This window comes from Cyanistes caeruleus, chromosome 5, assembly GCF_971803275.1.
Source record: "Cyanistes caeruleus chromosome 5, bCyaCae1.hap1.1, whole genome shotgun sequence".
NCBI lineage: Eukaryota > Metazoa > Chordata > Aves > Passeriformes > Paridae > Cyanistes > Cyanistes caeruleus.
Window position 1 is genome coordinate 54,535,215 of NC_141705.1, and position 16,055 is coordinate 54,551,269.

The 16,055-nt window shown below is 43.0% G+C and overlaps 1 protein-coding gene across 50 annotated transcripts in view; it reads right to left on the bottom strand.

Annotated features, from left to right (window-relative positions):
* ADGRL3 (adhesion G protein-coupled receptor L3) overlaps window positions 1–16,055 on the bottom strand; it is a 487,487-nt gene that overhangs the window by 138,214 nt on the left and 333,218 nt on the right. For 48 of the 50 annotated variants that reach the window (XM_086888938.1, XM_086888937.1, XM_086888933.1 and 45 more), the window contains one exon: window positions 1,185–1,265. The exons of the other annotated variants lie outside the window; for them this stretch is intronic. In XM_086888938.1, the coding sequence (XP_086745064.1) occupies window positions 1,185–1,265 (81 nt within the window). The remainder of the gene's footprint in view (window positions 1–1,184; window positions 1,266–16,055) is intronic. 50 annotated transcript variants of the gene reach the window in all.

Sequence of the window (16,055 nt, forward strand, 5' to 3'; positions counted from 1 at the left end):
GGCGTCCTCACACCACCCAGCACATGGTTCCACCTTGCATTTTTCAATTAAGAATAGTTAGAGAAACATGTGCAGGCACAAACACACAGCAAGAGCCTTACAGTGTTGTGGCAGAATGGTGGCCATCACCACAAAGGTCAATTTGGTACTCTTTCTGCCACTGTAGCACCTTTGAAGAGCAGGAAAATGGGAAAAAAACCCCCAAACCTAAGGTATAGAGTATCTCCATGCACACTTTGGCTGTTCTCTTCCTCCCCTTCTCTTATCCCACAACATTCCCTGGGTTTGATGTTCATATACACTTGAAGAGTTGACCAAGAAATACCAAGAAATACCCCTTCATATTCCTGTATGATTTTTGCTTTGCTATTATCTATTCCAAGAAGAACAAGCTATTTACTTCCATGTCATACCTGAATATTGACCAGTCTAACCAAAAGGTGCAAAGAGAGGTGTAAGAAGTCTGTACCACCACATATGCCTGCTCATTTCCCCAGACCTCAGGGGCAAACACTGGGGGATCAGCAAGTGTGATCCTCCAAATGGGGCAGAGAAATCAAGGACTCACATTTATATTGCTTTATTTGCACCATTCAAGACAGGCACCTGTCTTAGCAGGGCTGTTCTGAACTTATTCTGTACATACTGACTACTAGCATCGCTCCCAAGGGCAATCAGCCCACCTAAAATTTGAATCATCCTCTATAATGAACATCTCCTCACCAAGTCTAGAAAAAAACCCCTCAAGCAACAGCAGTGAGGACTGAATCCAGGCTTGAACCACCGTACAACCCATTCTGTAGCCTTTACCCACCTGAGGGCAGCTGAAATCTGCCCTTTTGCATTCTGCCATCAGCTCCCTGTGCCTTTGCACCGCCATTAGGAAGGAAAGGTGCAAGACAGAGGGCAGGACCTAAGGTGTACCTGTCCCTGCAGGAGTAAACTAGTGGGGAGAGCAAACCACCCTGTGAAGTGATGGGATGTTCAAAGCTATGCAATGGGACATGTGGGACACGGGCATCTCACGCACGTCTCTCCTGCTGGAATTAATTTGCTCCCCAGACTGTCCTTGGATGGAGGGTGACTGCTTGGCCATGGAGGCTCAGTGAACAAGTGAGTGATGTCCACCCAAGGCTGTGGCTGGTTTGGGATGCAAGTGAATGGAGACTGTCCCACGGACTCACCCTTGGATGGCGGTCTCTCCAGATCCGAATCCAGGTGGATCGGTGGGGCAATGTAGGAAACCTGCCCATGGTGAGCCTGCCCTGTGGACAAATAAGTGGTTTAGTTCCGCTGTTTCCTAGAGATCTATCAGGGCTACAGTCAAATACACAGCATTTGGATTAAAAACAGGTTCACAAGTATTTGTTCTGCGTGTTTTTCACAATGAGCTTCCATTTTGTGGAGGCACCTGGCAACAAGCTGAAACCACTGCCATCTCTCACTTTCTCCTTGCAGACACGGGCGCTGTGGTGAACTTTAGTTACACCTGCTTTATCACCACTACGTATACTTTACACCATGTTCTCTGGAAACCTGTTCTCTCTCTGTACATATGCTATGGAAGAGAACCCAATTTCACACAAACCCATTCAACCTGTCAATCTCACTTTTAAGAGGGAAACATTCCTATGTCACAGCCATTTTTGAAGGAAGCATGGTATGAAGCACAATCCCACCTGTTTATCCCACCTGCAGGAGACACACATCATTTTTCAGAGCTCAGCATTGCTTTCACATGAGTGAGAGATTTTTTGGTTCCCAACACCATCATGCAGTTTCTCAGTTGCTAAAGACTCAATCCTTCTCCAGCAATTTGGAGGTAACTATATCAAAAAACTTCTATTTATAATAAACCCATTTTTTTTATAATTCATCTATTTACTGTACCAATTTACAGGGTTGTTAATCTCTTCTTCTAAACATGGAAAGTTAATGACACACAGATTATGATAACAGTTAGAGTAACCTTCCCATTTCAAGTAATATTCGTTCTGCAATAAAAGCAGTAGATTCCTCTTAAGAGACACATTCCAAATAATTAATACAGCTCCCTGTTGACACTTGCTGTTGTTGCTCCAAGCAATTTCCAACCTAGCGTCACAGGCAGAGGAGCAGCAGTACAGTCTTCAGGCTTCTTTGTAATGACATCCAGGAATACCACAAGCACAGTATGCTGGTGCACATAATATGTTGAAAACATCTCTTCAGGGAGATAAAATATTAATGAGAAAGGGGAGAGGAAAAAAAAAAACCCAAAAAAAAAACCAAAGTGTATCTGAATGTGCAGGTTATATTTACTGCTTTACACTGAGGATGACTCAGATAATTTGCATTATTAGCCATTACAACAACTGGACGTAATTCAGGTTTAAAATCTACCGACACATCATAAATTCTGTATTTGCTTTTAAGTGCTTTAACATGGGAAATCTGCTTCAGGCAAACCCATAGCAAATAACAAGTGACTCTGCTTTCCTCTTTTCATTTACATGTTAAAAATCCATTTGATGTCATTAGTGAGCAAAAGCCATCATTTAATAGCTGCTCAGTTCTGCAGCAGAAACAAGCAGACGGTCTGCTCTCACTCTGAGCTGCTCAGTGTGCAGGATGATCAGTGCCCTTATAACCACAGAACAGTCTCCCCATTTGCTGCATCAAAGATACCACTGAAATGTAAAATAGCTGAGCTTGGCAGGAAACTCTGGAAATCACCTAACCCAGCTCAAGGGCAGCAAGAGCCCACAGCGAGTGTCCAGTCTGATTTCCAGTATCTCTAAGAATGGAGACTCCACAATCTCTCTGGGCAATCTGCACCAGTGCTTTGCCACCCTCATAGGAAAAAAAATAAAAAAATATATAAAAGCTTTTCCACTATCTGCCTGTAAGAAAAGCCTGGCTCCATCTTCTTTATTCCCTGTCATCATGTACTTAGACACATCAGTAAGATCCCTTGGATGATCTGGTCCAGGCTGGATACTCACAGCTTTTCAGCCCATCCCCACAAAGAGATGCTTCAATCCCTTTATCATCATTATGGCTCATTGCTGGACTTGCTCTGGGCACACTGTTGACACAGGGGTTTTTTTGTTTGTTTGCTTTTGTTTGGTTTATTGTGGGTTTTTTCTTTGGTTATTTTTTTTAATCACCTGGGCTTCCTGGGAGGAAACCAAAAAAAAGAATGATTCTGGAAGCTTAAAGGGCTAGGCTGGAGTAAAGAAGATACACCCATATTATATGAAAGACTAAAAAACATCTGTGAGTTTGTTTAGACATTCATTACAATTCAGTAATAACTATGGAAGCTTATTATTGCTTTATTGAGGCTTTTACTTTGTATGGAGGAAGCAGTGGCATCAAATGCTCTCTAGTGATAAATGAAACAAGTTGCAGAAAGCTTTTATCTATTTGCTGCTGATGCTAAACATAGTACTTCCAAAAAGAAAAAAAAAAAAATCAAACTTCTGTTACTACTACTACTACTACTACTGACTGCTATGTACTACTAATAAAAAACCAGACTTCTGTTAGGCTGCACACTTCTCATAGTGCTAATAAATCAAACTTTGCATTTTAATATTCCTTCTCCAAAAAACGCAATGCAAACAATTCTTGTGATTCATTTTCTGTGCATGAATGCCAGCTCACTTGTTCTTCAGACTCATCAGAGTATTCACACTGGAGAAAAAGAAGGGTCTCCACTGTTACCTTATAAATCTTTTTAATCAATAGAATCATATTTCTGCTTTGGTTTTACTATTATTGCCAGTGGTGACCTCTGAGTTAGTTGAGGGAAGAGAGGCAAGGGGAGGTGTCTGAAGCAATGGAACTGGTACACAAGCACGTGGTATTCTTGGCTTTAACAACAATAAAAGTGCTGCTATTCACTCAGTTAAAAACCAAAATTTTACCCAATGGGCTTCTAAAAGGTTTTGAGACTGGTATCAAAATGAGGTACAGCTCAAGTTGATCTCAAAGACTGATAGAACGGGTTTTCCCAAGTGAGGCCGATTCCCAGTCCCTGTGGAGTGAGTTTTGCAGTTTCAGATGCTTACTGCAAGCCCCAGCCCTAGGAATGAGGGACTCCTATCTCCCTCTCTTCAGTTCCAGCTGCTGTAGAAAAGCACTTTAAAAGATGGACATGAGAGCCTTAAAAAAAAATAAAAAAGGCAGAAACATTCCAACACTCCACACCTGTCTCTCCAATCCTTCAGCTGTTTTCTCTGCATATTGAGACTGAGCTGACAGTGGTAAAGAAAAAAGAAGACTTCTGACAAAATAGCAAAGGTCAAGATGTTTCTGTTGCTGATGGGGATATGTGCCTTGTATTGAAACAGCTTGCATGGCCTTCTCCCAGTCCCACCCTGCCTATACCCATCTGCTCTTTCTGCAGCCAGCTCCCAGGTAAAAAAGTAAACAGCAATCAAATGTAATCATCAAAGTAATGTTTGATGAAGTTGCCAATTCGGTACCCACCAGCTCAGGTTGTGTTCCATTTCCTTTATCCCTCTTGCCTGGAGAGGCCTGTGACTTTGGCTCCCTGTGAGGGCTGATGCTGGAAGACAGCTGTGGACCATCCCTGACCTGCTTTTCTTGCATCACAACACAGGGATGCAGGTCTGGCCAGCACTGCCTGAATATCAACACCTTATCAGGTGAGACAGGGCAAAGAGCAGGTGTGGCCACAGACTAGCAGTCTTCATAGCAGCCAGGCCACCTTCATGGGTTGTGACCATGTGAAAAAAACAAACCCCATGTTTGGCAGAAACAATGATATGGATATGACCTTGAAAGTCTATCTGGTGACATGCCTTCCTCAAGTAGAGGAAATGAGAAAGATGTTTGTGAATTAGAAAAAGTGCTTGACTGGCCATTATTTCCAGGTCTGACATATGAATGATACAATGCATTTTAAAAAGCCAATAATTTAGAAGAACAAAGATAATGTTTTGTGAAGACTGAAGGAAACATAATAGCTTGGCCTAAGGGATTTTTTTTTTACTTTTTTTTTTTTTTTTTGTTTAAAAAAAGGGGATGCTCATAGACAGAACATAAACATCCACACATCTTCAAAAATCTGCCCCAGAGTTATTTTATCATCTACAGATGCAATGATACAAAACTACAGAAAAAATCTGCAAATGCATGGACTAACCAAGAAAAGTAGCAACAAAGAAGTCTCACCTGTGTATCTATTTAAAACCACTTCCTCCTGATCATTTTTGGAAGCATACCTACTGTTTGCAGCACCTTAGAGGGCAGGCCTTCCTCCTGATCCTAGGCCAAATTTCCAGTTCTGGTAATATTTTCTAGAATTTTCTAGAGCACAATGCTTATTGTCATATGTGCACATGGGAAATTTTTCTGTCTTGCCCCTGTTCATTTTCTACCTGAGATTTTCCAGTGCACTATCAAAGAGAAAACCAGAATAAAAAACACAAGCCTGAAAGATTCAAGCCCCCAAAAGCAAAGGAAAAAAAACCACCAAGATTTACCAGGCTAAAAATAAGGCTTTTTAGAACATTTGATGACTTGTCTCCTGACAAGTCCTGGTGATGCCATGAAGATAACCACAGTGACCTGAATGGATGGCTCTCCCTTTTCCCAGCTGCTCCTCTGCTCAGTGCCCATGGTGGCTATGGACACTCCTGCACCTGAATTGAGGTTCTGCCCCACACCTGACCCAGATCCAGCAGCAGCAGTGAGAAGCCACCAGGAGATATGTTTTTTTTAAACAAACATGCTTCAGACTCTTTGTTCTCAAGGGATGAGAGTCTCCTTTCTTTGCTGTCCTTATCCAGAGGCGACCACTGCAACGCATTTTTTTTTTTTTGGCTGTCATGTCAGATTACTCAGATTTCCACCCATTTTTCCAGCCTCTTTTAGCATTCTTTTGTCTTCCACAGGTTCACCAGCTCCCAAGATCGTTTTTAGACAACCTAGTCAGCATTTCATGCAGAGGATTTCATTTAATTTTGTGCTGGTATCTCTGATGACCCGCATTCCCAGGTACTCTCCTACACCTCTTCTTGTCTGCACCTCTGCATGCAGGCACCTCCATGGATTTAATCCCTCATCTGTTAGTCCATTTGCTTGGATCATTAATTAGTGAATACCCAAGAAACCACACATCCATTCCTGAGCCTTTGATTTCAGTTCTTTAAATATTTTTACTTTTTTCTTTTTATTAACAATAGGATGGACACGTACTAGGTATGCAAAATACATATTCTAAGGAAAAGTCTTGGAAAACATAATGACTATTTTACTAATATCTCTACAGATAAAATATTCTTTACATAAAGAAGCTGTGGCTTCTTTTTTTTTTCCCATGTAACTGAAAAAAATAATTTTTAAAAGCAGCCCAGTTTGTCTGTGATGATCTGCTCTATAAAATACAACATTGCTTTTTGGGCTCATTTATGTAATTCTGTAAATGTTAACAGGATTTTTTAAAAATCCAATTTATTTTCTAGCAAAAGACCACATTCACTTTGTCGGAGTGCAGCTTCTAGGATCATCACTTTCATCCTCTTTAATTTTCAAAACCAGTTAATTTTTTTTCTTGTCCTTTTTTCTCCCCTCGTGAGTCTTTTTGAATCCCATAGTATGTAGGCATATATAAAAACATAAGAAAAGAGAAATTAAAAAGCTGGTGGGCTTGTTAACAAACTCTTTTGACATGCCATTAAACAAATTTAATTCAGACCTATTACTCTGCATATATTCAGACTTCTCCTGGCAGCCTTTTTTTCTGCCTTTCATCAATGACTATCTTTACAAAACACCATTCCCTCACTGCCCACCCTTTTCCATTTTGCATTAAAAGCTTTCTTTTTAAATAAAGCTTTTATAAAGCCATTCTCTTCCTCGGTGTTAGCACAGATTCTGTCCACTGCTTCATTTATTCATGGCCTTTTATGGAGTCTCTCTCTTTCATCTGTACATCTCTCTTTCATCTCTCAGTGCCCTTTTAACTCCTTAGGGTAGCAGCAACTCACGTGCTCCCTCTTCTTCTCTCGCTCCCACGGTCATTTCCCTGTCCTTCCCTCCAAGCTGTGGATGCTTCTGAATACAAGAAAACCCTCTTTTCCTGCAGGAACTCTCTGACTACACTACCTCTGCTCCCTTGCCGTTTTGCCTCTTGTATTTCATACAGGGACTGGCACAAGCCCTGCAGCAGGAAGAAGCAGGGTACCCGCAGTGTGGCTTCCACGAGGGACAGCTGGCTCCTGTCACGTCTGCCTGCTGAAAACAGAGGGTACCAACACCAGCACCCTCAGTGGGCTAAGGCCAAGTTCCCCAGTCCTAAAGCAAACCTCTGGCTCAGTCAAGGCAGCTGCCAAATGCAAGGAAGGAAGTTCAGTGAAGAATGCAGGGAAGGAGGTGAACTGGGGAAATGTTTGGCTAAGTCCCTGCCACACATGCATCTCGCGTTTTAGAGTAAATGCAAATCCAAAAGCAGCATCTGGCAGCGCGCCTGCGTGAGCAGAGGCTGGCCTAGACTTTTCTGAGGAAGAACAATTCCTGTTTTTAAATTGTCACAACAAACAGCCCTAACCATGAGGGGAAGGAAATCAAAATGACCCTTTCTGATGACCAAGCTGTCCCTCATGTGACAGCCAACACCTGAGAGGACCAAGGTTTGAGACACAGGAGAAAATAAGGCCAAAAATAATGCCAAGGAAATGGGTTAAAAACTGAGTATTATAGCATGTAAAACAACTGGAAGCTTTTCACTAGTGTATTTTCCAAGGTGTATTTAGAACTCAGAAATTCATGATCCAGCTGAAGTCAGAGGTGAATGAGCTTCTTCAAGTCACACCAAGATTCCACGTTTTGATGTGCGATCATTGGAGTTTGTATTTTTAGATGAACCTCATCTTTCTGTTAAGGATTTAAAACATTTGATTTAGCAGCACCTTGGCTCCAGTGATGCTCTGCATCCTGCAGTGCACCTCCCAAAATCTACATACACTGTGGTACAAGAGCCTGGTATAAAGGCTGGGAAGGAAGAACAACTAAAAAACCTGAGAAATATTTCACATATGCCATGATAATTAAACCATATGGCAGCACATGCAGGAAGGCTGCATCCAGGCCTGGCTTTCCCCAGTGCCCAAAGCAGGGACCTGACCTCCAAGGCTGCACATTTTTTGGGCTTGTCTCCCCAAAGGCTTGCCCAGCAGGCTAAAGAAACACGACACGTTGAATTTTTCCTTCCCTCCCACATGTGCTTGCTGTGCTATGAAATATGATTTATCAGTCACCTGTACTGAAAAACATGGGAGAGGAGGAGAAGGATTTTGGTGCAGAGGAAACAGGGATCTGGAGCAATGCAATCCTCAGAGCCCTGGAGCAGGTGACAAATATTGATCACCAACCACGCAGAGTGGGTTTAGCAATGGTGAATACAGCAAAACCCAGAGATATTTTTGGCCACCTATCCAAGACTGAATATGATACAAAGAGCTCTGTGCCAGCTCCTGCTGTCCTCATTCTGCTCTTGTCCCAAAAGTCAAACCAGATGTTTTCAACCTCCTTAGAGGGTCAAGCCCACCCTGTTCTGCCTTAGGTGTGCCTCAAAAGACTTGGGATAGAGAAGTTCAGGGAAAACCCAGCAAAAGCCATGCAGTTTATCTCCTGCAGAGGTGAAATGATTCCTTATACTGCTTTGAAATGTATCTCCTTGGGGCTGTCCACCTCACACTATCAGCTGCTGAACAGCAGGCCTCATCATCAGAAAGTTTTGGTTTAGTTTTCCCTTTCTTTGGGGGGTAAGGAATACTGCTGAGTATTTCTTTTCTCCCCCATCTATTTTAGCTGGATGCAGCTCTTAACCAAGGCTGCAGCCTCATGTTAGAGCTGAACCATTTCACAGCAGTCTCCTCTCCCCTGTGACATGGCCAGGCATTCCCATCCCCTCTCTTGGAGCAGATCTGGCAATTAATGCAAGCACAGGGCTGATCTGATGGAAAATGCCCCACTGAAAACAATAATTACTCATTTTCCACTGGCTCAGTCAGCAGAACCAATTCAGGCTGCTGCAGCAGCAGTACCAGATCTGAAGCAAAAGGGCAATAATAAAAGAGCCAGGGGTGGGATGGGGACAGCTATCAGTTTAACCTTAGCATAAAGCCACACCTGGGAACAGTAGTGGCATTGTATCTGGACAACCCCTCCACCCCCACACCAGACTCTCTCCTTGCCCCAGGGAGACTCCCACCAATTGCAGCCTTCCTTCACTGCCTTTCAGACAGCTTTAAATTCACCTGCCAGCATAATTTAGAGAGCAACTCCAGGTCAAGGGTTTAATGAAAGCCAAATGCGTTACAGCACACAACTCACAGGCAGAGCTTGGGACACAGCCCTGTCATTCTTTTACTTATGCCACTCTTGTTCATGCAGAAAGGGGAGCAGTGGGGGAGAAGAAGAAATCAGGCAGTAGCTCTTGCCATGCTGAGCTTAAATTTCAGCGGCAAAGCATCCGGGGGGGTGGGTTGTCAGAGAAATCAGCTGAGATGCTGGATTATGAGGTAGGAGACACGTCCAGAGCAGACAGGTAGATCTGTGAGTCACCAGCCTGGAGACAGTAATTGAAGTGTCTCCTGGTTTCAGATACTGTGTGATGTGGTCCAAGAATTTGTCACTCTCGCCTGCTTCCATTTGTGATAGCCTATAGCAGATGTCCCCTCCAATTTTGTCTTTATTTTCCAACCTTTTTATCTCTGCATGTGTGGCACGATCTCCATTCCCACACTGTACCTCCCCGGTATCGCCTGCACTTCTGCTGTGAGCCCCATCTCATCACAGGCCTGATTCCCTGCCTCCCAACCTGCATCCTCCTGTCCAGCTTAATCAGCTCCATCTTCCATTGCTATCTGGCCAATACACCCTGCAAACCTTAAATCTTATCTCCCAGGGGTTTCTGTGACTATTCCCGACTGCGACTGCAGCCCAGAAAGGGCTGTCAGACAATAAAGCATTAAAGCATCTTCTTCATTACAGGTATTTTTATCAACTGCTTTCATTAAGGTAGTGCAAAGAGATGAGCAGTCTGTTTTCTGAGTGGGTCAGTGCACCCCAACTGCATTAATCACTTCTTCTGATCTGCATCAGGAGCCCTGAGAGAGGCAGTGCTGCCTGCCTGGCTCTGCACTCCTGCCAAGCCTCAGCTGTGCTGCAGCGGGACACTGCAAGAGGGGACAGACTCCATCTCAAAGTGGGTGATCAAGCAGCAAACCAGATGGACACGACATGATTTGATGAAGAAATGAAACAAGAGTGAGTATTTTCTCTGTGACCTAAAAGAACAGGAAACTAAGCCATCTTGTATTTTCCTTTTTTTTTTTTTTCTTTTCTTCTTTCTTATCTTTTGAGATAATATAAGGTATTTCTCAGCATGAAGGACATGACTGCCTGTAGAGAGATTTTGACAACTCCCCTCTGAGTGCTAAAATGCTGTCAGCTGAAAAACTGAGCTGTTTGGGCAAATTGATCCAACTCTGACAGACTTCCTCTCTGTTTTCATGTTTTCTCTCTCAATCAAAAGGCTCCTAAAGAATCCATGTTTTCAGTTCAATGTCAGGGAAAGGGGGAGAAGAGGGGAGATCATCTATTTTTGCTGCACTGTTCATCATTAACCTACCTGGAAGGAGAAACCTGGTAGAGGAAGAGGAAGGTCTCAGAAGTCTCTTGCATCTCCCCATGGCACACAGATACAGGATCTGAACACAACAGTTTCCCTAATTCACATATAGTAACTGCATATAGACTTTCTGACAGAGTCAATACAGTTTGGGTGCAGACACGAAGAGCATAGGAAGCTGAGCTTATAGGTCTGAGTTTATCTCCAATGCCAATAGCAGGCAAACTGCTGGATCAGCCTTCCAAAGAAAGCCTTACTGGATTTTTTTTTTTTTAAATAATCATTAGGAATCATCTTCCCCTTCCTTAGCCCAAAGAAAATGAAATAAAAGCATTTTTAAACCTTGTCCCTAGCTGTGAATATATCTGTAACCTTTCTGCATCAGTGACGATTCTGAATACTATTTCTGACGGCCAAATCCTGGGAGCACTCTTACCACTTTATAGCAAAGATTAAGCATGCTCCTGTCACAGTCAGTGAAAGAGCATCTCTTTCTATCACCTCAGTTGGGAACTCCAGAAATCTCCAGTCCTCTAAAGTGAAGCAATGCCAAGCAGCCCAAAAGTGCTTTACAAAGGCGGTTTGGTGCTTTGTTGTTTTTGCACTTTTTTCACCTTTTCTTATAACACAGTTCAATAACTTGGTGAATGCTGTTGTGCTTATAGGGTCTTTCTCCAGTTTTTCGAGCTAAGTAACAAAACATTTTGATGTTTATTCTTCCTCTATACCCACCTGAGGAAGCCCATGCTCAATGTGTCCAATTTTATATACATATATATATTTTAAGACCTGAGAAGCAGAATTGCTGGTTTATAGATTCAAGGAGATTTGAAGTCTGTAGCTTATGAATTTTACTTCTGCTGAAGTCAGCTATGGACTTTATAAACTTCATTGTGTCCCTTTTGATTGCTTCACAAAGTCAGGAATGACATAGAAGATTTTACTGTCTGTTCCCTTCATGCTGTCGTTCTACACTTAATTATTTCCTCATGGCCAGGGAATGAGAAGTTTGCAATGGGTCAGAAACTGCAACAGCTTACAGACTTCTGAATAACTGTGCCCAGAACACAGGTTCACACAGCAAACATCTACAGACCAGATGTTTCATACAAGGTCGAATATAATTTTTTAGCATCAGATATTCTGTATTTGGGACTTACATTCCTTAAGGCCCTTCAAGCATGTCTCAGGATTATTCTTATCTTAGTTCCCATGGTGTTACTGTAGGCCTTTGGATGACAGTTTTGATTATAAGTTTGCACACTGCCTAGAACAATAGGAGCCTGATTGGTACTCCTTGAATAATACAAATTAATTCTCGCCTGAGCCTCCTTCACCCTGTATGAATCATGCTGGATGTCTGCCCTCTGCAAGGGCAGCAGACAGGTCTGCTGGGCCATGGCTCTGTCTGCCAGCACTGGGGGACAAGGGTCCTGAGGCACTGCCAAATTTCCTGATCCCAAGGATCTAGCTGCATATGTGCAGGAGAAGAGGCTGCTACACTCCATCGCTTCTGATGAGTCTGTCAGACCCCCCCAGAAGACTACAGGAAACACACAGCAAGACTGAAAATGAGACCAGAGAGTCTGAAAAGTACACCCAAAAGGTTGTGTGTTTCAGCCCAGCTGAAAACCCTTTCAGTTTGTTCTGCTTCAGGCTCCTGCTCTTTGCAGTAAAATATACTGCTATAAACTTAACAGACGGCTTTAGTTTATCGTACTTTACAACAGCCAATATTCAAACTGTCCTTAGTCATACATCCCATCACCTCTGAAACACAACCACACAATATCTCAATGCAAGAGAAATATTTTCTTCCCTTTAGACTACAATCCTTTAGTTGCTTTAATGCATGTACAAATTTACATATTCATATATACTGGTCCTGAACACCACTTCAAGCTGAACTTCCTCTAACAGGATAACCCTTAACTTTGCATTTAGGTTTCTTAGAAGATCTCTTGACTGAAAACTGACAAATTCGAGCTTCAATTATCTGGACAACCTGGCCTCTACCACATGAAGCTCTTTCTTCACCCTCTTGTGACCTAAACAAGAAAGGAAGACACACATTTCTGATTCGGTATCTGACCTATGTGGGATTCTGACTTCTACAGAATTAGCTTCACACTGAGCCCCAGTAATAATCACCTCACTGTTTAGGAGCCCAGGATGGATACATACTTTTTTTTTTACCTGGATCAGAGAAAGGATAGAGCAACCCTGTTTAATTCTTCTTTTGTAGGGTTATATCTAACAGCATGCAGTGGCTTTGGGAACACTCAGAGGCAGGTATGATTTCTGGGTTGGCATCCTGGGATTGAATGCAGTCTCAGCAATATCAGCCATCCCAGCTCTGATTGACATGATAGTTTCAAATAACATTGGTTGAATGGCTCAGTGACCACTACAGCAAGAATTATGTGTAAACAAGCATCTGATAAAAGAATATTTTGCTTTCAGTAACTTGCATTACAAACAAACCCACTTGCTGCAGAGGGATTCTTAGGCAGCATAATCTGCTTAAAGGAAAGAAACAGAAGAAGAAGAAAAAAATAGCAGAAATAAAACCACAAAATTTCCAGTGTGGAAGTACTTGTGACCTCACCATGGCAGTGACACCTTCAGAACAGTATAAATTCAGCTTTCTAAATCTATCCATAAGTTCTCAAGCAAGCCAGCTGAATACTGGGAAGCCTCAGCCAAAAGTTCACCTGCCTTCCACAGCCCCTGTGGATGGAGGGAAACACCACAGAGGAAGGTGGCTGTGCTGCTCCCTGTGGCAGTCTGCCATTTCAAAGTGTGTTAAAGCTCCTTGGCACAGGTGACTTCTTTGTGCAGGAGTTCAAGCTCTCATTGTGCTCTCCCTCCAGGGATGTCCTAATTAGAGACGGGGTTTCCTTCTCAAGTTACTGCATTTGAGGAATCACGCTGTTGTTATTTCCAGGCAAATCAAACAGGAGCAAAGATGGACAGAGGGAAGGAATAGAGGTGGGAAAAAAGCCCTGGGGGGTGTGAAGGGAGCCATACCCTGATGAATCCACAAAAAGAACACCTTCACAGCAGGTTGGAGACCTTGGCATCCAATCCTGTATCCCTATGGCCAGGGAGTATCCTCTGAAAGCTTTCCTTTGACACCAGACAAAAATCTCCAATTAGTTTCATAAAGATGAGAAGCCAGATTGGAAGCTGCCTGTTATTTGACACGAAGGTGGCTTTCTGCTCAGGATAAGCAGAGGTTTAGAAAACACTGAAAGATTTTCATTAAGGTGTGGGAACAAAAGAAGAAAGAAAAAGTGAGGGCAACAAAGTATCTGAGCTGTGAATTGAGGGCAAATACCTTCACTTTCTGCTTTATAAGATGGATGAGCAGGGCTGCAGGTTGTCTCCAGGTACCCCAGTCAAGCTGATTACAAAGGTTACAAATGACTGGAACAAGCTCAGAGCACCCAGGACAGCTAAGAAATAAAGAACCTGTGAAAAAGCCTCATTTTTCAGGTGTTTGGAATGACATTCCTCAAAAGTCAGTGCTGGGAAGACATTTCATGTTCATTCTCAAGCAATCCTGTACAAGTCAGGAGCAGCACCCCTAAATTCTGAGATTACATGCTAAGACTTTTAAACCAAAGGAAAATAAAACCCACAAGAAATAATAAATATTACAGATTGAGGCTTTTCTTCGCTGTACCTCAAAGTCTTCAGGACCTATACTTTAAAAGCCTCTCTTTCCACTTAAAAATGCAAGGTGAGTTTTATAATTTTCAATGGAATTGAAAATGCTGTGATCACAGGGACTCTGGAAATCGATCCCTGAGCTCAACCATGCAGTCACTAGTGCTGAAGTTATACAGTAGACTTGTATTTGTGAAAATTTGTATATTCTGGAGGGTATTTAGAAGATGAAAGCAGAACACGGTTCCAGAAGCCCAAACTCCCGGAGATCTGGTGACAAAGTCAGGCTGTTGGACTTGGGACTGGAGCAGATGAGCACTCGTGTGCTCTGTCCTACCAGCTATGCTGGGATAACCTCTCCAGGAGGGTGGGATGGGGACTTCACTGCACAGCCACAGCAGCTGGGCAGCCGCAGTGTGCTCGGATTCACGGCACCCTGAACCACAGCCATATGTTTTAGCTGCTCCTGGTGTCCACAGGACACACACACAGAGCTGCTGAGACAGCTTGAGGTGTTCAGTGGGAGAAATCGTGTTTGAAACAGCGAGTCAGGTTTTGATTAAACTGGCAATTAAGCAAGCAAGGAGCAGCGTGCCCTGCGGCTGCAGAGATGACAAGACAAAAGACCGGTTCCTTTGGTGGTGTAAATGGCTGCAACTTTGCTGCCTTCAGCAGTGCTGCACTTTCCCATGTGAGCTGTGGAGCCAGCCCTCTCCAGCCTCAGACAGGACTGTGATATAAATAGCAGAGACCTGCATTCAGCTGGGAAGAAGCCATGGTGCAGGGAGGCAAAAACTGACATTAACAGGGATTTGCAACACAGCAATGGGCCACCAGCAGCACCCATCTCCTGTGCTGGCTTCCTCTCTCAAGCTGCTGGTGGACTCTTTTACTAGGGGCAGAAGGGGAAAAAGGTGGCCAAGCAGATAGCTGGTGCGACCCTCTGCCCACCAGAAGCTGGCAAACCTGTTTATAAAATTTAGCCCATTTGTGATCAGAAGCTTTTCTGAATTAATATGATACTTTTCAGTGAACTGATGCAACTTACATTTTCAATGGACACAGGACAAAGGAGAACTTAGCAACTCTGTTATAATCTCCCCAAGTCGATGATCATCTACCAAAATTTCACTGACTAGGAACTCTCCAAGAAGAAGAACTTTGGGTCACTTTAGTCCTTTAGTCACTTTAGTCCTGCTGCTCAAATTTTAGCTAAGAAAGTTGTTGGAGACAAATTGATGCATTGGAAACATCAGAACTGATCAGTATGTTTAACCAAAGGGGATAGGCTGGTGACAGTGATTGTGTAGACAAACTTTGATATCAGCAAAACCTTTGTGCTCTGGTCTGCATCAAGTTTCAGAACAAAGGTCCATAATTCAATTTAAAATACTATGAATGAAGCAGTAACATGCACAGAGAAAAGCAGGTGATAACCTTACTGTGGGGTGCAATGAAAAGAGAAAATGCCATGACTGTCTGAAGATGACTTAGATGACTGAATAACAAAGAGCATCCAAGCACTCAGGTGAGACTGTGATTGGGGAAGGACCCCGCAATATGAAGTGGAAAAGCAAGCTGTTAGAATGGCAGAAAATTCAGAAAAAAATTCAGCCCAGCACAAGAAGATGCAGGACCTGGATCCATTCCTTTCTCTTACTCAGAGACACACCCTGAAAAGGCACCAAAGGTGATTTTTAACTGAAGTCCTCTGTGCTTAGCTCACACGAAAAAG